This window comes from Plasmodium brasilianum, chromosome 8 (assembly GCF_023973825.1).
Source record: "Plasmodium brasilianum strain Bolivian I chromosome 8, whole genome shotgun sequence".
In the NCBI taxonomy this organism is placed as follows: domain Eukaryota; phylum Apicomplexa; class Aconoidasida; order Haemosporida; family Plasmodiidae; genus Plasmodium; species Plasmodium brasilianum.
The window spans coordinates 794,862-819,890 of record NC_090121.1 but is presented as its reverse complement, the minus strand read 5'-3'; the positions used below and the strand labels follow the sequence as shown (position 1 = coordinate 819,890).

The following is a 25,029-nucleotide window of genomic DNA, read 5'->3' as shown; positions in this document are numbered from 1 at the left end:
TATTAAAAATATGATAAAATCAAAAATCAAAAAGAAAAAAATGGTGAACGGGATAACCTATTTCAAAGTGTCATATTACAAATGCGAAAAAAAAAAAATAAAAAAGCAAAACAGGCAGTATTCATAAAATTTTAACAAATCGCCTTTAATTCGTAATTATTTTTCTAATTTAAAAACATTTTTATCGTAATTATGTGAAAATATTTTATTTTCAAAGATAAGCAAAAAAATACTTTTCATTTTTAAGAAAAGCTTAATTGATAAGTAAAAATGCATATCCCTTTTCCTAATTTTCAGTTGTTAATTTTTTTAAAAAAAGGGAGAAATTTTTTCCTTCAGTAAAAAATTGCACAGTGAAAGGATTATTTAAATTTCCCTGTTGCTACGCTTATACATATTTTATTATATTTATTTTTTCACATTTCTTTTATTTTTTCACACGTTTTTTATTTTTTACATTTTTTCTATTTTTTACATTTTTTCTATTTTTTACATTTTTTCTATTTTTTACATTTTGCGCCTCCCCCTTTTGCAAAATGGCCGAAAGGAAAGTCCTAAATAAATACATACCACCGGATTTTGATCCGGACAAATTAATGGAAAGTAAAAAATTGATGAAAAAAATAGAGAAGAGGAATAACAGGAACAACAAGTATAATAAAAATAAGAAGAAATTCTTAAATATAAGAATGATGTACCCATTCACTTTAAAATGTAATAAATGTAAAAGCTTTACGTATGTTGGTACAAAATTTAATTCAAGAGTTGAAAAATTAAAAGATGAAAGTTATTTAAATATTCCTATATGGAAATTTTATGGAAAATGCAATGAATGTAAAAATGAAATCATTTTTAAAACAGATCCTAAGAATGGAGACTATGTATTAATAGCAGGAGGTATACGAACATATGATGCTCATAAAGAGCAGGAAATAGCTGATGATTATTATAGAACAAATAATAATGTTACACACGATAAGATGAAAAACACGGAAAAAGAATCATACAATGCCATGTTAGAATTAAAAACCAATGAACAATTAGAAGAATTACAAAATATTAATAAAAGGAACATAGATAAATTTAGCAGCATAAATAAAGCATTAGATAAATTATATGAAAAAAGTGAAATCCAAAATAGCGAAAATAATTATTATATGAATTACTTAGATCCTGAAGATGAAAAGGCGTTTTTTAATATGCTTAGCAAAACTAGGTCATCCGCAGAGCAAAATGCGGAAGGGACGAAGATAAATCAAGTAAACGCGTACAACACACCTAATGTAAAGGATGATAATATTATTATAGAGGAAGAGGAGTTGGCAGAAGAGGAGGATGTGGAAGGGGGAAAGGAAGAGGAAGAGGAAGAGAAAGAGAAAGAGAAAGAGGTAAAGAATGACTTAGAGAAAGATAAAGATAACGCGAAGGAGAAAGCGAAAGGGAATGAAGTAGAAGAAAAAGGCGGAAAAAGGTTTACGGAAAACACTTTTAAAGACAGTTTATTCAGTAAAAAGAAAGATTTTGTAAAAAGTTTAAAGCAAAGCGGAGGAAATGGAGAAGGAATAAAAACAAATATTAATTTAAAACCTCTTGAAAATGTGAAATCAAATCGAGAAGGTAAAATAAATAATGACGATGTTATAGAAATGGATAATAATAATCTCAAGCGTAACAACAACAACCAAAATAATAACGTATCAGATATAAATAGTAGACACGTTTTAAAAATGAAGAATTTAGAAACAAATTACAATTTCATCATTAAAAAAAAGGAGGATCTGTCTAGTATTTTTAATGAATACAATTCAGACAGTTTTGATTCTCCAGAAAGTTAAGTTTTAAAAAAGTAAAATGATTTTTTTTTTTTTTTTTTTGTGTTTACCATATAGGCATACTTTATTATGAACCTAATTTAGTTTTGTTTTATTATTTTTCCATTTGTTAGTTCCTTGGTAAAATTATAATATATTTGTGTATATTACATATATGTTTTTGTCTTTTATTTTTGGTAAAAATGAAATTAATTGTTGCAATGTGCACTAATATATGTGTGATGGTACATATATATATATGTACGGGCTACCTGCACAGGCCAGGTGCTCCTACCTTGTTTCATACCCATAATTCCTTATAAATATACAAATATTTTAATTTTTTAAATGAAATATAATGAATCAGTTTGTGGGCATTAACTTTGATGATCTTTTCATGTGTCAAGTTGTATACTTGCAAAAAACAAAAAAAACAAAAATTATTTACCAATAAACTTTTATTTTCAAATTTATTTTTTAACAGACAATTTAAATATAACAATAGAAAATATCTGAATATTTTTGAAAGACAAAAAAATAAAATAAAATAAAATAAAATAAAAAAACTAAAGCAGAGAATAAGGGCATGAAAACAAAAAAGTTTTAAAAATAATAATTCTATTTAAAAAAGCAGAAAACACTCTACTATGTTACCTATTACTTTTGATTAATCATAAGGCTGAGAATGAATAATTAGAAAATGTTTTAATTCTACATATATCTAGTTAACTGAACTAATTTATGGGAAAACATTAAATATGCGTAATATGTCCTACATGTGTAGGATGAAGATACTTATAAATTTGTATTTGTAATCTTCCATAATGAAATATGCGTGCATATTATATATATATATATATATATATATTTATTTATTTATTTATTGCGAAACGGGTACTTCTCTATTTTTACAGCTAGCCACTTTTTTTTTTTTTTTTCTTGAAAGGACTTGTTGCTCCTCCTGAATGGTTAAATAACCTTGTTAGGCAAGGTTTTTGACGATCAAATTGTGCTACATAATCAGTAATTGAAAGAAAAAATAAAATAAGTATATATTCACATATGAACACTCATGTATGTATTATAACAAGCCAGAATAAAATAAAATAATAATACGTCATGCATTAACCACCATGTTAAGAATCTCTCACTTTCTTTTCTTCATTCAATACTCGATTATGCCTTTCATAGCCCCAATTTTTCAAGAAATATGCAGGCAAATAACAATCATTACATTTTAAAAACTCATTTTTTATTGTGTCATTCAATGAACCAATTGACGAATAACCATGATCATATAATATACAATAATCAAATTTAAAATATAATATAAATGTCCAAATAGCTCCATATGTCCAATAAAAAATAGGATTTAAATATAAATATGGTGGAAATTCTCGTGAACTGATATTTAAAATTTGTAATTTTTCACTATATGTATCATTGTATCTTGTACCATTAATAAATGTAATTATAGGGAAAAATGGACAAGAATCGTTTGGACTAACTTTCATTTGATCTGTCATTACAATTTGATACTGTTTTTGATAATTTTCAACAAAATTAGTTATACTACTTCTCCAAGTACCTTTAATTACACTTATATTAAAATCATACATGTATACACATTCATTCAGGAAATGATATACTTCAGGAAATTCGCTTATATCGTCCTTGAAATAAATTAGTTTAGGTTTTTTCCTTTCCCCTTTTACATCGTACAGATATCTTGCATAAGCACATCTAAACAAATGTAAAACAACAACAGCATCTTTTCCTCCATTAAAAGATAAAAAAACATTTTCTTTGCAAAGACGTAAACTATCATAAATATGATATATTGCAGTCATAATATCTTCAGATAATTCCATTATTTTTTTTTTTAATGTCACTTCGTCTTTGTAATAATTTATTACGTCATAATTATACATGCTAGGTTTTATAATATCTCGGCTTTTTATCACTTGTGCATTTTTATTTTCACCATAAAATAATACATCACAATTACTTAATTCTTTATTATTGCAATCTTTTAATATTTTTATTTCTCTATTATATTCATTATGTAATTTTTCAATTTGTTCGTACAACATCAACGAATTTGAGTAGTCATTCCATTCCTCCTTGTCTTCAGCATTCATTATTCAAAATTTTTGCATAAATTGAACACTTTTTTTTTTATATTGATTATAACGTACTTTTTATTGCATATTTTTAATATTTTTATAGCAGAACTGTAGAAAAGCATAGTATTTATTCGTTATATTGGTATATATGTACATATATATACGTTCATACATATGTATATGTATATATTATGTATGTATATATAAAATTATATAACTTAATGTAGAAGTAATATTATATATATACATAAATTAGAATAATTAAAAAAAAAAAAAATTAAATCAAAGAACATAAAACATAAAGGAATTTTTTTTTTTTTTTTTTTCTTTATAAAAAGAAAAGAAAAAACACACATTTAAAAAAATATATATAAGATATAGTTTGCATTGAGTGAGAAACAAATAAAATTTCATACTCTTGTAAATTTTTCTAAAAATTTCATCGATTTTTCTACTGTTTATTCAAAATACGATAAACAAAAAAAAAAAAAAAAAAAAAAAAACGTAGAAAGAAAAAAAAATATGAAAGTTTGATAATTTTTTTTTTTTTTTTTCTCCTTTGTAGTTTTAATACACTACACCAACAATATGACCTTATATAAAGGAATCTAATTTTTAAGAGAATGTAGAAAAATGAGTACACTTGTACAAAACAATGATCATAATATCACATGAACAGTAGTAAAATATTATATCTCATTGCTGTTCCATTATTATTATTAACATAGTGAATTTTCTTTTTTTTTTTTTCACTTTTTTAAAAAATGAGATACCCTTCCTTATTAGAAGGATTTCCTCTTATGGGTCTCTACAAAATTGTGTAAATTGAGTTAGGGATATTTATTTTTTTACTGTTTTTTTTTAATTTTAACTTTGTATTATAAAACGAAGATATGCAGTTGGCTTTATATAATGGTAAGTGATTGAAGCCAACTAGGATATGAAGTTAAAATTTTTTTTTAATTTTATATATATATATATATATATACATATGTATATGTATACATGATATATTTCCATCACAAATGAGACAATATAATGTTCCCTAAACAATCAAATTATAATTTCCAATTTTCCGAACTATGAATTGTCAAACATAAAATAAATTAAAAATTAGCACAGCAACAATTATTTGTATGCTTTATTACAGCATTACAAATGGTACCATATTTGGTAGAAAATATTTTAAAAATAAAAAAAAAATACGAGAGTGCCTGATTCATCCATAAAAGAGAAATCCCAATAAGATAAATATGAAAAATTGTCGACAAATTAATATATATATATATATATATATATATATATATATGTATTTATATGTATCTATTTTTATTTTTTTTCCAAAATTGAGCATATTTATATCATTCTTTTAATTTTTTACCCCTACTGACTGATAAAAAATGAAAACAAAATTTTCATATTTTTAAGATATTCTCAGAAAAAAATATACATGTATTATTATGCGGGTATATTTCACGGAAAAAAATATAACAGTTGAGCTTTAACTATTACTTAGTGCATATAAAAGGTGATCAAATTTTTTAAAGTCAAATATATATATACATATATATGATAACCTATTTTTACCATTATATATATATAAAATATATATCTGTTGTTAAACATAAAAAAAAAAAAAAAAAAAAATGAAAATGAAAATGAAAATGAAAATGAAAATATGCTTACGCGCTATTTATTCTTAACTTCACTACAAAAAAATAACAGCCAGTTGGTGACAAATTTTATCTAGTAAAAGTTAGAGTTATTTTAAAATTAATTAATAGATCCTGAATGTTTTTTTTTTTTTTTTTTTTTTTTGTTCTCGTTTATGTACCACAATCACAAAAATTATGTTTGCAGTATCATAATTTTGTATTATATTTTAAATTAAAATTCTATTAATATTGACGTATATACGTATATGTATATATATGTAAATATGTTATCGTTATTACGTATAGCGTTATTATTTTTTACTTATTTGGCTTATAAACAATTATTCGTGTTAATAGGGTAGCACTTCTTTAAATAAGAGCAGATCAAAAAAAAAAAAAAAATTATTAGTATAAACAAATATATATGTATATGTATGCATATATGTATAACACTCTAAAATAGTGTGACATTCCTTCCCCCTTTCCTTTTTGCTGAATTCTGAAAAGTTTTTTTGAAAAAAAAAAATTGTAGAATTTTTCTGACCATTACAACAGTAGTTTCCTATATGCTGTTAAGAACATACTTCCTAATTTTTCATTGAACATTTACGCTTCAAACATTTTTTTTTAATGTTTACGTTATATTTTTATTTCTTTTATATATGCTTATATGTATGTGTACATATATATACTTACACATTCTTCTGGCCAAAGTATATAAATAAACAGAAACACATATGTTGAAGCAATGAGGAAAGGAAAAAAAGGAAATGTAATGAGGTATATTTATGTTTTCCTTTACACACTCGATAAGATAAAAATATGGACGCAACAAAAAATAAATAAAATGTGATATAATAAAATGAAATATAATAAAATAAAATATAATAAAATATAACAAAATAACATATAACAAAATAACATATAACAAAATAACATATAACAAAATAACATATAACAAAATAACATATAACAAAATAACATATAACAAAGTATAATATAACAAAGTATAATATAACAAAGTATAATATAACAAAATAAATACTCGATTATTTGCACTTTGGTGCATTTTTAATATTTTCTTTTTTTAAAATATGCTAATCTTTTTTTGATATTGTTAATATACAATTGAAAATATATGTAATTTTTTATTTTTTTCACCTATCAAATTGTTCTTTTATACATCCCATAAAAAAAAAAAAAAAAGGAAAAACAAATTAAATGAAAATGCTCTGTTTAAAAGGAAATTATTTTCATTGTAGATATATTTTTTTGTTCTTTTCCTGTGTATTTTTTTGTTCTTTTCCTGTGTATTTTTTTTTTTCTTTCCATGTTTTTTTTTTTTTTTTTTTTTAATAACACTTTCCTGTTACATTGTTTTTTTCTGTTAAAAACATTTTATAGTAATATTCTTAACAGGTTTAAAGAGTTTTTATATGTAAATGTACTTGTAAGACAAAAATTTTCGTATCACATTTGTTTCTTTGTCAATAATATATATATATATGTATATGTTAGGAAAATTTTTATTTTGATATTCTCCGTATCGTGAATTTTTTAATCTTATCCCCATATATTGTAATTATATATATAGATATATACATATATATTTTTTTTTTTTTTTCCTCACCCCCCCCCCCCAACTTCTCTACTTTTGATTTTCCCCTTTTTAAACTTATCGTTATTTTATCAAAATTGAAAATCTGCAAGAAATCATATTACGAAATTATTTTTGCCCAAGTATCTTCTCAGTAGTTGTATACTTTTTTAGACAATGCAAATTCGTACATAATTTTTTTTTTCTTTTTTTTTTTTTTTAAAGAATAGTTGTTAACAAATAACGTTAGAAGGATCTTTTAAAAATATAATAAAGAAAAATAAAATATTGAAACTTCAAATTGTAATGTTAAAATGTCTGTATAGCTTCCTATTTTTTTTTTTTTTTTTGAATAACTTCAAGGTTACGACGATTTATCTTTCGTTAGCCAGTTACCCGCGTGATTAACTTTTCGTTCATTTTTTGTTTATTTTTCGTTCATTTTTTGTTCATTTTTCGATCATTTTTGTTCATTTTTCGATCATTTTTGTTCATTTTTCGATCATTTTTGTTCATTTTTCGATCATTTTTGTTCATTTTTCAATCATTTTTGTTCATTTTTCAATCATTTTTGTTCATTTTATTTCCGTAATTGCTTCCCTTGGTATGCATATGTATAGAAAAAAAAGGAATTAGACTTGTTTCAAACCAAATGAGTGTAATTTAGTAATAATACCATAAAAAATAAAAGGGGAAAGAATAAAACAACATCTTAGGAGGTGAGTAATCCAAATTGATGCATTTTTAAGAAAAAGAAAAATAAATATATAAATATATAAAAAAACAAGTAGATTAAAAAATAAATAAACAAATAAACAAACAGACAAATAAACAAATAAACAAACAGATAAATAAACAAATAAGTAAATATTAGAAATAATGTTTTTAACTTCAAATAAGGAAGACACAACAAACGAAGGCATTCCAAATGACACCACAAGTTACCATTTTTCAGAAAAAGAAAATAATGCACTTATGGATACAATGAATAGAGATACGAAAGGAGTACTAAGTAATTTTTTATTTAAGGATAGTAACACTAGTGAAAAAGAGACGCAATTAAAAAAATTAAACAAATATTTTACAAAATTTTCATCAAATGAACAAGATATGAAAGAAGAAAAGATTAAAGAGCAATATAATATAAGCACTTTAGACGAATTAGACGAAAAAACAAGTGAGTATTCAAAAAATTATCTAAACTCTTTTAGTGAAAATGAATCAAAATTCGTACATGAAAATTGTAACTCTAATGACGTACCTGAAAAAACATTTATAGATTATTTAGATTTAGATTTAAATTTAGGAAATAAAGAAAATATATTTCAAAATAATAAAACCGAGAATTATATGACAGAATTTAATAACGCTATGTTTCTTTCGAATAATGATGAAGATGTTAAAAAACATGAATATTATATGAACAATTATAAGAGCGATAATTTGTTTAGCAATTCAAATAATATCTATTCAAAAAATTCTAATCACTTATCCAACCAGTTAAACAACACCGAATTTAGAATAGAAAATGAATATGTTAGTGATAATATAAAAGTTAAAGAAAATAATAATAATGATAATAAAAATAATGTTCTATTTGAAGAAGAGGAAAATGTACATGTTGAAATCGGTCATTGTAGTACTGATCATGTTTCAAATAAGGGGGAACAAATTTTGGCTGAAAATTGTAAGGATAAAAATAGCCAAACGGGGGAAAGTGAGAAAAATTACGAACAGATCATTCTTAAAAATGAAAAGGAAGAAAAATATGAAAAGGAGGACAAATATGAAAAGGAGGACAAGTATGAAAAGGAAGACAAATATGAAAAGGAGGACAAATATGAAAAGGAGGACAAATATGAAAAGGAGGGTAAATATAAAAAAGAAGGAAAATATGAAAAAGAAGGAAAATATAAAGAGGAAAAGTTCAACGAAAATGAGGAATTAAGAAAAAATAATAAAACAAGTAAACCAATATTAAGTAATAAATCATTAGAAGAACTAAACTATAGTAACAAAAAGAGTCATTATTCATCTGTTTTTAACGAAACAGAAAATTTGATAAACATTTCTTTTATATCAGATGTAACAAAGAAAAGAGTATATTCCGAACTTAGCTATAATTTGAGTAATAAAGATAATAATTTTGAACCAAGTGTAATAAAAACAGACATGCTCAATTTTGAAACGAATAAGGAAGAATATAATAATAGTGATAACAGTGCTATTCATGATAATAGTGGTAATACTGATAATAATGATAATGATAATGATAATGATGATGATGATGATGATGATGATGAAGATCATATGAGCATAATGAATAGATTTGATAGTAAGCGGAATACATATAATACAGAAAATATATTTGGCGCGTCAGGTTTAGAGATAAAAAGTAGTAACTCAGAATTTGTAAGTAGTAGTAGAAATAACTCTGATGAAATAAATGAAATAGACGAAATAGACGAAATATTTAAAAAGTACAAAATTGAAGTGTCTCACTTATCAAAATATTTTGATATCAATAAGAACGAAAAAAGAGAACAAAAGTTAGAAGGAGCATCAGGTATAGAAGAGAATGGAATTAAGGACGATCAACATAATAGCCACAGTAACAGAAGCAGTGATAGTAGCAACCAAAGTAGTGGAGGCACTATCAGAAATCGTAGCAGCAAAAGCAACCTCAACTGTAGCAGAGACAGAAATACAGAAAGAGACAAACGTAGTAACTGTAATACCCTCTTTGGGGGTGATGAGATGAACAAGGAACAAAAATACCAACATTCGAACAACTCAAGTGAGAATTTACTTACCCAAAATAAGGCAGAAAAAAAAGAAAAAGTAAGCAGTTTAACCCTTAACTGCTTGGACAAATTTAAAGAAGAACCATTAAAAAAAATTGCCTCAGAAAACTTTTCATTCGAAGAAGAATCGTTAAATATGGAAATAAATGAAACAAATTATATCACAGAAGATGTTTTAACAGATATACTAAATGTGAAAGAAGAAAAAATAACATTCGAAATTTTTAAAAATTGTTTTTCAGATTTAAATTATGATATAAAATTGTCCAGCATTCAGTTATTATACGACTGCATTCATGAATATTCTGCTAATGATAAGATGAAACCAAGTGGCATAACCGACATTGGCCATTTTGAAAAGGTACATATGACCACAGGTAACAAAAATAGTAGAAGTCGTAGAAGTAGCGGAAGAATTGGAGACATCCGTGAGGACGAAGAGAAGAAATACATAACTGTTAGTGATATAAGATCCTATATTATTGAAAGGAATGCTAAAAATAATAACTACTACAACGAAATTATCAAAATGATTGTTCATTTTAATAATATATTGTTATTAATGTTGAACAACAATGAAACCGAAGTGAAAGACAAAATATTATTTGAACTGCTTTCCTTAAAATTTGCATCAATTTTTAATGATATACTTCAACTACATGACAATTTTGACAATTTGATAAAACATTTAAACGAAATTATCAAACTAATATTATCAGATGATTCGAAGAACCAAAATTTAAAAAATATCATATCTAATTATTTAAACGACCACAAAATATTAATTCATAAAAATGATATACTATCACAGATGAGTTCTAGGTTAAGTGGGGAAACGAACACCTCCAGTTTTGCAGATAACGCGGAGGAAAGAGGAGAAGTGGAGGAGCTTGCGGTAGAAACAGTCAATGGAGGAGCAGCTATCAAAGGAACAGCAATCGAAGGGATGAAAAAAGTCAAACAGAGAAACAAACTTCAGAAGGAAAAACACAAGAACAACGCGACGGTAGAATATAATAGCAGCACAAACGGTAAAAAACATACTATTGGCACTGCTACTGCTGCTACTGTTGCTACTACGACCATTAATAATAGTAGTTGTAGTAGTAGTAGTAGTAGTAATCATAATGTGGGCATCAAGAAGGGAAAGACAAGCTTCATGACTAGTGCCGAAGAGAACAGCAAAAAATCAATGAAGAATTTAAATGATACAGAAAATAATACACGAAATTTAACAAAAGACATTATCATGAATGAAATAAACCATACAATTGAATTTTGTCCAAATAATGATTTGAAGTATGATCCTAAATGCGCTAAAAAGAAAAAGATAAAAACTGATACACACTTTTTGAAAGATGTTGTCTCCGATGATATGGGTAGCAGCAACTACAGTAGTAGTGTTAAGGACAAGGATGATAAACAATCTGATGATGAAAAAGAAGAAAAAAATGTAGATGAAGAATACGAACTACAAGGACGACCATCACAAGGCTTTAATGCAAAGAGAAACAATCTACATCGAAACATCAAGTTAAATGGATCCATAAGTACAAACGTAGATCAAATGAACAAGTTAAAAGAAAAGTCAGAATTAACCCAAGATGAAAGTTCACAGGAGGAAAACAAAAAGGAGGCGAATGATAATGAAAAAAATAAAAAAGTAAAGAAGGCTAAAAAAATTACAAAGTTCGAAAAATTCGAATCCTGTAATAATAAAAAGAGCGAAAGTAACTCTAATAGTATGCTAGAGAATAAGAAAAAAATAGAGTTAACTAAAAATATGAAAAATAAAAACATTACAGAAAACATAAAAAATAATGAACACAAAACGGGAATAGAAATCCAAAAATTGGTAACAAGCAGGAAAACTGAAAAGGTTATTAAAAATATTGATGATAAGAAAAACATCGAACATAAATTCACTAAAAATTCTGAAGAGAATAAATATAAAAAGAAAGTATTCGCTCCAGGTTATTATGTAGGTAGCAAAATACATGGGCATGATCATATTAGTACTAAGAAAAATAGAGAATTTTCAACAGGAAATATTAATTATTTGAAATATAGTACTAATGTTAACATGCAACACGATAATAATTATATGAAGAGGTTTAGTTCAATAAACAACGTTACAGCTGCCGTCCTGAACAAGCCAGGTTTATATGTAAAGCAGCCAAGCAAACACAGCATTCAGAATCCTTTATTTGCCAAAAAGGGGTACATGTTATTGCCGAATCTGAGCAATATGAAAAACAGTAATATATATAATAACATATGTAGTAGTAATAATAATAATAATATATATAACTATAACAGTATTAATTATCCATCTAACTTTGGCATGTACCAAAGCAAAAGTTATGAAAACACACCCTTAACCATTTTGTCTAATATTAGCGAAAATTATAAAGTGACGAATAATAATTATCAAAATAAAAATGCTAAGAAGAATACTCATAACCTTTACTGCGCGAAAGAAGTAAATTCAAATAATTATCTATGGAGTGACGAAATGAGTAAAAAGGTAGGTACCGCAAAAGAGCATTCTGGTGGTATTTACAATTACAGTACTAATATTAATGTTCTCAATCCTAGTCAACTTGACCTTAATAAATATGACTCTTCTTTTATACACCCTAACTCGGGAATTATGAGAATAAATTCTACAAGTGAACAAAAAAATAACAATGATTATTTAACTTCAAAAAATTTAAATCAATGTACCGACGAAATGTTAAGGGAAGACATAAAAAATAAAATGGTAGATCCAAATGCACGACAGCTGGAAAATCGCGGTGATGCAAATTTGGTAGGAAAATTGAAAACCAGTATGCAAGAAAAAAACGAAAATAGAGAAAATAGCGAAAATAGAGAAAATAGCGAAAATAGAGAAAATAACGAAAATAGAGAAAATAACGAAAATAGAGAAAACAGTGAAAATAGCGAAAATAGCGAAAATAGCGAAAAAAACAAAAAAAAACAAATAAAACAAATAAACGAAAAAAACGAAATAAACATGTCTAACGGTGCCACTTCTAACAAAAACTATGGAAACGATTTTTGTGAAAAAAAAAAAAAAAAAAACGACGTAAATGATAGCAAAAGCAATATGGGCACAACCAATAGGAGAAAAATGAGTAATGAGAAGAGTAAGATGAAAAGCATATCAAATTTAAGTCATATTAGAAAACAAACTCCTTTTGATGACAAGCGATACAGCAGTTGTTACAATAGGATGGTAAATGCTAATGTGTATACCGGTTTTAAGAGAAATCTCAATAATTCAAATGATAAAAATACCATATTTTTGCATTCAAAAGGATCTAAATTTACTAATAGGTATTCTAACCCTACAAATAATGTGAACTTACTAAAAATGGCAAATGAAGGTGGAGTTAGCAACGGTTTGAATTCTAAATCTAGTACGTTTGAAAGCAACTTTACAAAATTGACCAAAAATTATGTAAATTTATCAAAAGGAAATAAGAACACTCATGGGAACGAGGAAAATATGAAGGGGAATGAGGGAAATACAAAAGTAAGAGTAACAAAATCTGTGTACAACCGTTTCACTGAAATAGTTACTAGCAAAATAAGAAATTTCACGCTATTGAATAGCAAATCTGTTAGATCTAGTGTGGATAATGAAGGAGTCTCCCTATCAAATGATACTACTAATGAAAAAGAGAAAAATATAGGCAGCTGTAAGGGAGAAAGTAATATCTCAGGTACTGGAAGAAGCAACGAAAAGAATAACAGTGACAATTGTAATGGAGTTGGCAAGGTCAAAAACAAACGCAAAAATCATATTAGTAACGAAAAAAAAGGTAGTAACCTTATGCATTTTATGGGGCAGTTGAACATTTTTCAAAATAAGTGCACTTCTGCCAATTATAGCGTAGCTGAAGGGGAGCAAAGCGAAAATACAAATGATTACGAGGAGAGTGAAGAAACAGATCATTTTAATAAAGTCAATGGAAATAAAATAAAAGGAGCTAGTGATTCGTATGGGAAAAATGCAAATAAAAAGAATTACATCAAATTATCAAGTAACAAAAATGCAGAAAATTATATGGGAGACAGAAATGAAAGCAAATTAACTAAAGTGAGTAACTATCTTTGTAGTATAAAAAATTCAGATAATATAAATAGAATTAAAAGAATATATAGTGGGAAAAGTGCAATAAGAAGTGTTACAAATAAAAGAGTACAAGATATGAAAAATGGAGACAATATAACTAATCACCGAAATAGCAATGTGCAAGTTTTAAGTAGTCACATGGATGCTATGAAAAATGTAAATAAAATAATGAATAGCAACAATGAAAATTTCACGAAAAATTACAACGAAATGTCTCGTAACCTGATAATAAATAATGATATTAATAATGATGATATTAATAATGATGATATTAATAATGATGATAATAATAATAATGATAATAATAATGATGATAATAATAATGATGATAATAATAATGATGATAATAATAATGATGATAACTATAACAACAACAACAGTACGTTGCATGCATATAATATGAATGTCGAGAATTTGGATACTAATTATAGGAAAAATTACGACACAGTAATGGTAAACAGAAGTTGTCAAGGCATGGTAAACATGAAAAAGACGAATTCACATTTTGTAAAGTATAATAAATGTAATGGTGAATTTTTTTTCCCTTTTCAAAAAAGAAATAGTACCTTACATAATCCTTTATCAGTTACAAGATTTTTTGATAATAAGAACAAAATAGCAAATATAAAAACAAAAGAAGAGGAATGGTATATGCATGATATGAATTCAAAGCAAATGTCTTATTCGAGTGAAAATAAGAAGCTTTTTATAACTGCAGAAAAGGATGATCCATTGAACAACAATAGAGGAAACAACAACATCTATATGAGTAACAGTATTAGAAGTAATAACATAGAACAATATAATATTGACAAAAGAAATTGTTTAAACACTTCTATCGAAACAAAGCAAGTTGAGAAGGAAAATAGAACTGTACATATGAACAATAATGCATTCATGAATAGACCTGCTTTCACTTATTCAAATGATTACCCCCTTTTTAAAAATAAGTTAACATCTTTACACACGAAAAACATTCCAACAAGTACCTTCAACTATAACATCACACCAGATAAGGTGGGTACTAGCTGTGTTTTGAAAAGCGCTTCCTTACATGAAAATGGAATCACGAGATCGGCTTACCAAAATGTAGACAAAAATGTGTACCAAAATGGAGGGAAAAATGTGTACCAAACTGTAAGTCAAAACAGTATGAAACCATTGAACTACTCAAATGAGAAAAATTCCAGGAAAGACACAAGGTCCTTATACAAAAAGGAGGGAAACCTACTTATGTCTTCAGATACTTCAAATGTTGCAAATGCGTCTAACACTTCAATACCTTTGCGAAAGGATGCTACCTCTGATTATATCAAGAATATGTCGTCTGTTGATGAAAATAATTTATCCGTAGAGCAGATTATGAAAATACCTGGGGTGAAATTAGGCAAGAACTATGTTCAGGGTATTGATATATGCTCTGATTGGTTGAAATTTAATGACTATGATAAAAAGGTAATTGAACAATCTTTAAAAAACAGCCTTGAAAATAAAAATTACAAAAACTTTGTTAATTCTATGCAATTTAATAATACCTTCTATTCACACATAAAGTAAGACCAAAATGTCTACACACTCATATATAAAAGGCATTAGACTTCGAATTGGAATTTTAATGAGAATTCAAATTTGAGAGTAAAAAAAAAAAAAAAAAAGTATGAAGTAGCTGTTGTGTGTGGATGACGTTTTTCGCTACATACATGTATATATATATATGCATACGTAGCTCCTTTAAGGGCAAACTGGAATATGATATGATACTTTACAACGCAAATTAATGACTCTTTTTTATATTACTTAAAATTATGATTAACAGAATTAGGAATGTTTCTTTTTCTTTTTTTTTTTTTTTTTTTTCTGTGTGTGTTTATCGCGTAATATATTTTTTTTTAAGTTTTAAATTTTTGTTGCTTATGTAGTGTTTTTTCGGGTTTTTAGTTTTAGCGTGATTTCATCTTATTTCTTGATAATTTTAGCTTATTTTGTGATAATCATATTTTAGTCTTATCTTATTTTTACCCTAGTCATACCTAATTTTTATTTTATTTTACAATTTTTTTTTTTTTTTTTTCCCTGTCTTCAAACTAGGAGAAATTTTGTCAAATTGTTTGTAAATAAGCTTGTATATTTCGCTATCTCTTTTTCCATATATGTTCTTTCCCCTTCAAAATAAAAGATAATAATTTTGAAGCTTCTAATGAGGTATTTTCATTCGCATGTTAATGACTGTAAGTGGACTACCATTCATGGATTACCTTTCCGACTTTTTTTGTTTTTGTCGTACCGATACTTTATAATAAGAATTTACATACGTAATGTATAATACTATATGTAGATACCTTTCATTTTTTTTTTTCTCTTCTGTTTAAATATGTTATCGTATAAGTTCAGCTAATCATATAATGTGTATATAGCTAAACATTAATACCTTGCAAAAAGGAAAAAATTGTTAATAAGTATTATATATATATATATATATATATATATGTGCACGTAATGTAGAGGCAAAGAGTAGCTGATAAGGCGAAAAATAATTACGTACAAAATATTAATTGTTTAGTAGCTTTTTCAAAATAATACGATAAACCGGCACAATTAAATTTATTATAAAAAAAAAAAATAATAATAATACGAATAATAATACATTTAATAATACCAGTATTTACACTATCTCTGTTGGCACTCTATAAAATTTTATATTTTGAAATATATTGCATAAAAAAAAAGATCAGAGATGGACCAAAAAATTGAATTATTAATAAGTATAATAAAGACATGGACAAACAGGTAATCACAATTTGGAGGTGAAAAAAAAATGTGTTATTATATGGATGTATAAACACGCGTGCATACACATATACATAAATACATGCATACACATATGCATATATACATAAATATGTGTTCAATACAACTCAGATATGCATACAAAATATACATCAAGGGAAAAGATGACGAAAAACAAGAAAACTAGTAAGAGCCACATATTATGCAATTTCTAAATCTTATGTAACACATAAAGGAAATAAAAAAAAGAACAAAAAAAAAAAAAAAAAAAAAAAAAGATTTGAAATTTCTTTTATTTTTTTTTTTTTTTTCCTTTCCTCCCTATAATACATGCAGTTATAACGTCATATTTTTTTACCAAAATGAAAATGAGTCTATATCGAAGTGTACGATAAGTGCATTTTTCACCATAACAGAAGTTAATTTAATAGACTTAAAAGACTTTAGTACACTTCCTAAAATTAATGAAAAATATTTTGTAACTTTTAAATTTGAAAATGAAAATTTGACAAGAACGTTAGATATGAATCTAAACTACGAAGCCTGGATTGATAAGTAATATAATATCATAAAACGACAGATGATATGTAATAGCAAAAAAGAAAATAAAAGAAATACAATACAATATTATATGGTACAATATAATACAATATAACATATTATACTATATACAAAAATATTATTTTAAAAAATCCAATGATAATTCATGCCATGGCTTACTACATCTAATGTGCATTCCCTTTCTTCCTTCATTTTAATGTTAGACTGATAAAGGACAAACAAAAATTGAGAGGAAACATAGATTTAACATCAGAGTAATTAAAATATATTTTTGCTAATAATCGTGGAAAAATATAGTAGGAGCTATTATTATATTTTTTATTATTTTTTTTTTTTTTTTTTTTTTTTTTTGCTATTATTACCCCTTTTCAGGTACATGAGAACTAGGTTTATTAAACCCGCTAGTGAAAGTAACATTGAAATAATTTTAAGCCAAATTAAAGAAGAAAGAGAAGAAGGCCGAAAAAAGGACGAGAACGAAAAATTATTAAAAGAAAGAAAGAAAAAATGTTTGAAAACGGAAAATGTGATACACAAAAAATCATTTTATGAAGATATATACGAGTTAGACCATACTAATTCTCAAGCAGATTTCAATACTCCAGATAGCAATGATAACGAATCGGAAATAAGAATTACAAAAAATGAAGAAAATGACAAATTAAATGAAGTGTTGTCTTTTTTGAAAAGTAACCTCTACTACTACTTCACAGACGTGGACATTAACAAAAAGGGTACACACCAATACAAAATGGAAAAATAAGAAAAAAAAAAAAAATACGAAAAATAAGAGAAATATTAAAAATATGAGAAATATTAAAAATATGACAAATATTAAAAATATGAGAAATAAGAAAAAAAAAGAAAGCGGAAAGAATAGAATATATTTTCGTGATGTTTTTTTTTCCTCCTTTTTCCCCTATATATATATGATGTCCCTTCCAAAAGAGCCTTTACAGCTAGACACATTACAGCTTTGTTTAATTCGTATGATTTTTTTTTTTTTTAAGGTAAACTAAAACATAACTACTACGTCGAAATACTAAAAATGGTGAACCACAAAATGTGTATTAGCCGTCGTTATTTAGAACAGATGAGACAAGATGAAGAAAAAGAAGACATCGATTTTGCAAACTCTTCTTACAGGTATTTTTTTTGTGAACAAGATGAGGTATCAAGCACAAGCACAGGGACAAACACAGATGACAGTACTAATGAAAAAGAATTATATTTACAAAATAGTGTTCAAAAAAATAAAACAAAAAATAAGAAAATAAATAGAAAAGATGATAAAAAGTATTTATCTAATTTATTTAATGTTAGTAATAAAGAGGTGGATCTTATTAAAGATATTAGTATATATAAAAATAATAATTTTAATGACTATAATATATTTTTTGAAGAGTCATATAAGGTACCGCTTAATTCTGAATATTTCCTTTTTAACAAAGACAATGAATATTATAAATTTATTTTTACTGATAATTATTATGATTTCTTACTATATATATCTTATGCTGATGAAGAAGAAAATGGATGTATATATTACAACAATTATATAAATAGCTTACCAAGATATTTATATGAATTAAAAAAAAACAGAGAACAATTTAGCATTATGAGTTTAGACAATTTACTTTTGTATAAGCAATTAATGTATGTTTGTTATGAAAATGAATTAAATTTTATGTATGATATTTTTTTTCAACAGTTCAAAAAATTTGATCTATCTGATAGTGGGTATATTCACCGAACGAATTTGAAAAAAATACTTGAACAAAATGATCACATTTTATCAAGACAAGAATATAAAATATTACTCCATATTTTTCATTACAACGATGATAACTATGTGTATTATAAGAACATTAAAGAAACTATCCTAAGATTAAGGTAAAATGATTCGTACTGCACTGCACACCTTGAAAAAACAGCATATTAAAAAAAGAAAAAAATGAAGGATTTGCATCCATTATAAGCATATTTTTTTAAAAAGTTTTCTTTTTTGTCATTCGCTAATTATCATTCGTCATTCTGCACTCGTCATTGCGGGTGGTTCATTATACATAACACAACGCCCCCGTGCAGCCTTCACATGTTCACGTTCATGTACATTCCATAGATTTGAAGCCATAAAAAACAGTATATTTGAAAGGGACAAGAAATTGCTGCAAAAGTATTTGTGCGAAGAATTAATAAAGAAGGGTTTAAAAAATAAAAAGAAGATGCATATATTTGATTGCAAGAGTGTTTTAGATTCTTGTGATAAATTATACCTAAATAAAAACACTATTCATATAATCCTGTCCTCCTTAAATTTCGATGAAAATTTAGAGCTAGATGTAGTTCTATTTCTAAAGGTTTCCATCACTATTATTATTAATAGTATAAAATTGGAAAATATGCAGATGATATACAATATAATAACAGACGAAAAAGAAAAGAAAGAGGAGTTTCAAAAAGAAGAATCGAATGGTCCCTCTAAAAGGAAAAAGACTAATAAAAAGAATGAAAAGGTGTAAAAAGGAAAAAGAAAAACCAAGCAAAAAATGAGAGTACGTTAAGCGCGGTTGATACCATATAGATAAATTAACGATAAGGCAAATATGAAAAGTAGCCATTCTCAGAACATAATTTTGCTTGAATATTTTCGTCTCTATCACCTTTACCCTTTTTGTAGACGAACATACCTGCCTTAGAATTAGTCGAACGTACATTAACAAAGTTGTTCAAGGTGTTAGATGAAAAAAATGAAGGTACATGGAAAAAAAAAAAAAATGAAATTCTCTATAACGGCATTTTTTAGATTGCAGTAAGTTAATGTGAATCTGCATATATATATATATATATATATAAATACATATATGTGTATATTTTCCTTTCCCCCATGTAGAACACTTAAAAATAATCGATTTCATTGAAACCCTGCTGGAGTCAAATCAGAAAAAGAAAATTATTGACATAAAAGAAATATGCAAATTAAGTAAAAATGAGTTACAAGGTTTTGTGGCGGAGATAGATACTGAATCAAAAAAAAAAAAATTCTAAAAGAGCCACTAAATAATAGCAGTTTTGAGTTCTACAAAAACCAGAAAATTCATTATGCCTCTCATATACATAAATGGTGTTCCAAAACGTATCAAATAAGGTAAGCACTTGGAGTATAACTATTCTTCCATTTACCCTAATGCATAAAAACACTTTAAACGATAATACTAATCCGTCTTACATTATAATAACACACGATCTTACGTCATAATGAAGTATATATTCTTATATATAATAACTAAAAGGGCTTTTTTAAGACTTAAAATGAAAATTTATCTCTTGTTCACACTAACATCATAATAACTAAAAAATGATGAGCCCTTTTTAATCCAAAAAAAAAAAAAAAAAAAAAAAAAATGACAAGGTAACTAACTAGCCATATGTAAAAACAAAATTTTTTTTTTTCAGGTCATGCGAATATTATAGCTACTTTCTGAACTACCCTGATAGCTTAACGGAACTTGATGTAAGAAGAAAAAAAAAAAAAAAAAAAAAAATTGTGCATATATATAAATATACACACACGGAAGATATACTACACATGTATTAGAGATATTCCCCTTGCATTGAAGAAAATGTTATATCGTATGTACATTACAAAATAGGACATTTTAAAAGTGTAGTATTCATACTAGTGGAACACAGTAAAAGTGGAAAAATAGAACTACATCTTTGCAATATTCAGTTTAGCTTGTTCTAACCTCTACTTAAATTCATTACAAAAGTTCAATATGGTACACTCTTATGTATATCCGAAAAAAATTCACATTTCAATAAGGCATTATAATAATAGCATACTGAATTCTATATATACATATTGACTGATTGATCTATTTTTACGTATTTTTTCTTTTCTTATATATACACTTCAAATGAATAGGACGAGATGAATATACAGTTGATATTTTGTGAGGAAGAAAAGGAATAGTTCAGGGAAATGGTTGTAAAAAAATGAAAAAAAAATTGGGAATCTGCACAGCACAAAAAGTTAACTTAAAAAAATATTTTAAAAAAAAGTTAGTTGAAAAACTACAAATTAAAAATTAGTAGGTATATTTCATTGTGCTTAGTAATTAAAACAAAATTTATCAAAAGACGAATGGAATAGCAAAATTTAAGTACAAGTGCATAATATAGTACCACATTAAAATGATAGCTGTTATATAAACTGAAAGATGATAATACCTGCATTTTTGAAATGGCATATATAAGCAGAAAAAGTTACTCCTTAAATATATGAATGAACAAAAATTAATGCTTAAATATAATTAAGGGAAGAATGTTCCTAACTGGGAGCAGATGTGTACATGTGTGTATAGATGTTTATGTATGTATATGTGCATGTGTGTATGTGTGCATGTATGCACGCATGTGTATATGGATACACACTGAATGAAAGATAAACCAATATATATATATATATATATATATATATATATATTTATATATATATACTTATACGCACGTAGGTGTATGTATTTTTTCCCCCCCCCCTGTGAATTCACTTGACAAAATTTATCAGTAGTGAATCTGCAGAAAGCATAACTTTATTTTGACATTTAGAAATGATATTCGAAACTTCTTTCGACAATTCAATTTTTTTTAATTCCATAAAAGCAGGGTTATCCTTAACAGCTAACCCTATGAGTTTCGCTACTTCAGCTTCTCCTTGCGCTTTAATAATTGTTGATTTTTTTTCTTGTTCCGCTTTTAAAACAACATATTTACTTCTTTCAGCTTCTTGTTGGGCTACCTGTTTAGCTTCTACAGCTTTTTCATACTCATTACTAAAACTCAAGTGTGTTATGGATGCATCATCCAGTAGAATATTAAAATCCTTAGCCCTTTGAACTAATTGTTCTCTCACAGATTTACTTACTACTTCTCTTTGAGTAATTAATTGAGAAGCATTGTACTGTGCTACCACACTTTTTAAAACTTCATTAATAATAGAAGGTAATACTTTTTCATCATATTCTTTTCCTAATGTTCTATAGATTTCCACTAATTTATCTTCATTAGGTCTAGATAATACACGACACGTTATATTAACCATCTGCAAATCTCTCGACCCTGTTAAGGACATTAACACCCTTGGTTTAGTTCTAACATCATAAATTATCGATCTTTCAAAATATGGAATTAAAAAGTGGGTACCTTCACCATATATTTTATTTGATAGTCCAAATAATCTATTATATTTTATCGCTCTTTTACCTGCTTCTACATTATATAAACTGTTGTTAAATAACCAACTACTAAATGAAGTTACTCCAAGTATTGCTCCAATACTTATTCCTATTCTTCCTATTTTTCTTAAATTATGTATATCAAAATTTTGTGAGTTATTCATTATATAGTTAATCTTCTGGTTTGCTTTTTCCACACGGAAAAAAGAAAAAAAAAAAAAAAATTATGTAAAAGGAATAATTATACAGTTTGGAAATACGTCCCTATATTTACTGTTATGCTAATTTTGGTCATGGTACACGCACGAAAGTGTTGTAAACATGGGTGTATCATAGGCCTTTATACGTTTAATTGCTTATACATAAGGAAATTTATGCATTTATATGCCTGTTTTCTTAGATGTTCATGCTTTTATATATACATGTATTTATATGTTTACGTATTTGTAGATATACACAATATTATGTTCACGAACTTCTATGTTTGTACTCGTATATGTTTACATATTTATATATATATTCATATATGTATATACTCATACGTATATGCTTAAATGTATACGCTTATAAAAGGGTAAAATTTTAAATGGCTATTATATACTGTTTTTCATAAGCATATATATTCATTATAAAAGTTTTAAAAATATAGTTCAGTTTATTACATATATAACAAATTTTACATAAACATAAATAAGTGGCACTGAAATATAGAACACAAAAATGGAAGAAATGAAAAAAAAAAAAAAAAAAGCTCTTATACTTTTTATTAACAAACCAACTTAATAATAACTATAATCCTAAGTCACGACATCGTTAAAATATAATAAATGGAAAAAAGCTGCATGAACGAATAAATATGTGCTTTCACATACATACGTACGTACAATACATATATACATGTATTATATATATTATGTGCGTAATACATGTACAGTTTTGTTTTTTTTGAAGTTCACCAAAATTTTCTTTTTTTTTATGACTTGTTAATGTAAATTTATAATGCAATGCATTATATTAAGTAAAAAAAAAAAGAAAGATAATTAAACTGGGTCAAAATAAATGTATTTATTTTATATAGAAAAATAAAACAAGTAATAAAAAGGAACATGATAATGCATGATATATATATATATATATGTATATGCACTGAAGTAATTTTTAAAAATTATACGAAGCGGCGAAATGCTTTTTTATTTATTGTGCTATATATTATATTTTTAAAATATTATGTGTTCAATAATATATATGTTCTTGTTAACTTAGGTAAAGAATGTTTAGCGTAAAGCGGAATAAGCAATTTTTTATATTTTATATTTTTTTATTTAAATGGTAATAATATACATTGTAGGATTACAAAGTTGCATTTTTGTAAATAACCCTTCTAACGTGTATGACGTTGTGTGTGTGTTCATGTTTATGATATGTTTATGTATACGTTTCTTTTTCTTTTTTTTTAAATCATCCTCGTATTATCTCTTACATTTAGGTAAATCTATGCATATGTGCATTTATGTTAAAATAACAAAAAATGGTGCATCAAAAACGTGTATAATGATATATTATTTTGAGGCAATAAATAGCTTTCTGCATTTATCACTTTTTGTACCATGATATAATAGTGTATATTTTCTTATTGTTATTCCTTTTTTTTTTTTTTTTTTTTTTTTTTTTTTTTTTTTTTTTTTTTTTTTTTTTTTTTCATATTGCATTCTTATTTAAATATGAAACAACTAAAAGCAACTATGTAAATAGGTAAACAGAAATAATAGGCATTTATAAATTAATAAGTTATTAAGTTGTTTTATCTATATGCGTTTGTATCATTTTGAAATGTATTATTCTCACTTGAGAATAATACATATAGCCCTTTTATTTTTAATTTTTGTTATAAAGCTATGAATACGCTTATCTATAAATAAATTTATTTACACGAAGAAAAGTTATTTCCTTGTTTACATTTTGTATATTGTTAGCTTGTCGCCTTTGTTTCTTTTATGCAAACTACTTCATTCATTTTTGAGCATCCACGTACATCTGTGCAGGAGCTCATACATGTAATACTTATATATACATATATTTATATGTACACGTATACTTATATATGTCCTTACATGTATACATACTTAATTACATATATTTATACTTTTGTTTATGCTAATATATATATATATATGTGCTTATACTTACATATGTACATAAATACGTATAAAAGATATCATGCATATAAATATTTGTACACATACGTCGATATAAAGCCGGCATGTATATATTTAGCATATAAATTACAGAATTTATTATGTGAACGTC

The 25,029-nt window shown here is 25.8% G+C and overlaps 5 protein-coding genes across 5 annotated transcripts; 3 read left to right on the top strand and 2 right to left on the bottom strand.

The window, feature by feature from the left end:
* Positions 1 to 536: 536 nt before the first annotated feature.
* MKS88_002354 (CWC16 domain-containing protein) lies at positions 537 to 1,835 on the top strand (the record flags this gene model as incomplete). Its single annotated transcript, XM_067215357.1, has 1 exon — positions 537 to 1,835. One exon carries the CDS (start codon positions 537 to 539, stop codon positions 1,833 to 1,835), a length of 1,299 nt encoding a protein of 432 aa, XP_067073791.1.
* Positions 1,836 to 2,947: 1,112 nt separating this feature from the next.
* MKS88_002353 (FAD synthetase) lies at positions 2,948 to 3,952 on the bottom strand (the record flags this gene model as incomplete). Its single annotated transcript, XM_067215356.1, has 1 exon — positions 2,948 to 3,952. The coding sequence occupies one exon, from the start codon at positions 3,950 to 3,952 to the stop codon at positions 2,948 to 2,950; it is 1,005 nt and encodes a 334-aa protein (XP_067073790.1).
* A 4,116-nt stretch (positions 3,953 to 8,068) lies between these two features.
* Positions 8,069 to 15,694, top strand: MKS88_002352 (protein KIC8; the record flags this gene model as incomplete). The annotated part of the gene is made up of 1 exon (XM_067215355.1): positions 8,069 to 15,694. The coding sequence occupies one exon, from the start codon at positions 8,069 to 8,071 to the stop codon at positions 15,692 to 15,694; it is 7,626 nt and encodes a 2,541-aa protein (XP_067073789.1).
* Positions 15,695 to 16,871: 1,177 nt separating this feature from the next.
* MKS88_002351 (uncharacterized protein) lies at positions 16,872 to 20,533 on the top strand (the record flags this gene model as incomplete). Its single annotated transcript, XM_067215354.1, has 9 exons — positions 16,872 to 16,924; positions 17,057 to 17,110; positions 17,261 to 17,479; positions 17,689 to 17,739; positions 17,858 to 18,219; positions 18,496 to 19,378; positions 19,608 to 20,001; positions 20,166 to 20,241; positions 20,379 to 20,533. The coding sequence occupies 9 exons, from the start codon at positions 16,872 to 16,874 to the stop codon at positions 20,531 to 20,533; spliced, it is 2,247 nt and encodes a 748-aa protein (XP_067073788.1).
* Positions 20,534 to 22,034: 1,501 nt separating this feature from the next.
* Positions 22,035 to 22,886, bottom strand: MKS88_002350 (prohibitin 2; the record flags this gene model as incomplete). The annotated part of the gene is made up of 1 exon (XM_067215353.1): positions 22,035 to 22,886. One exon carries the CDS (start codon positions 22,884 to 22,886, stop codon positions 22,035 to 22,037), a length of 852 nt encoding a protein of 283 aa, XP_067073787.1.
* Positions 22,887 to 25,029: the final 2,143 nt, after the last annotated feature.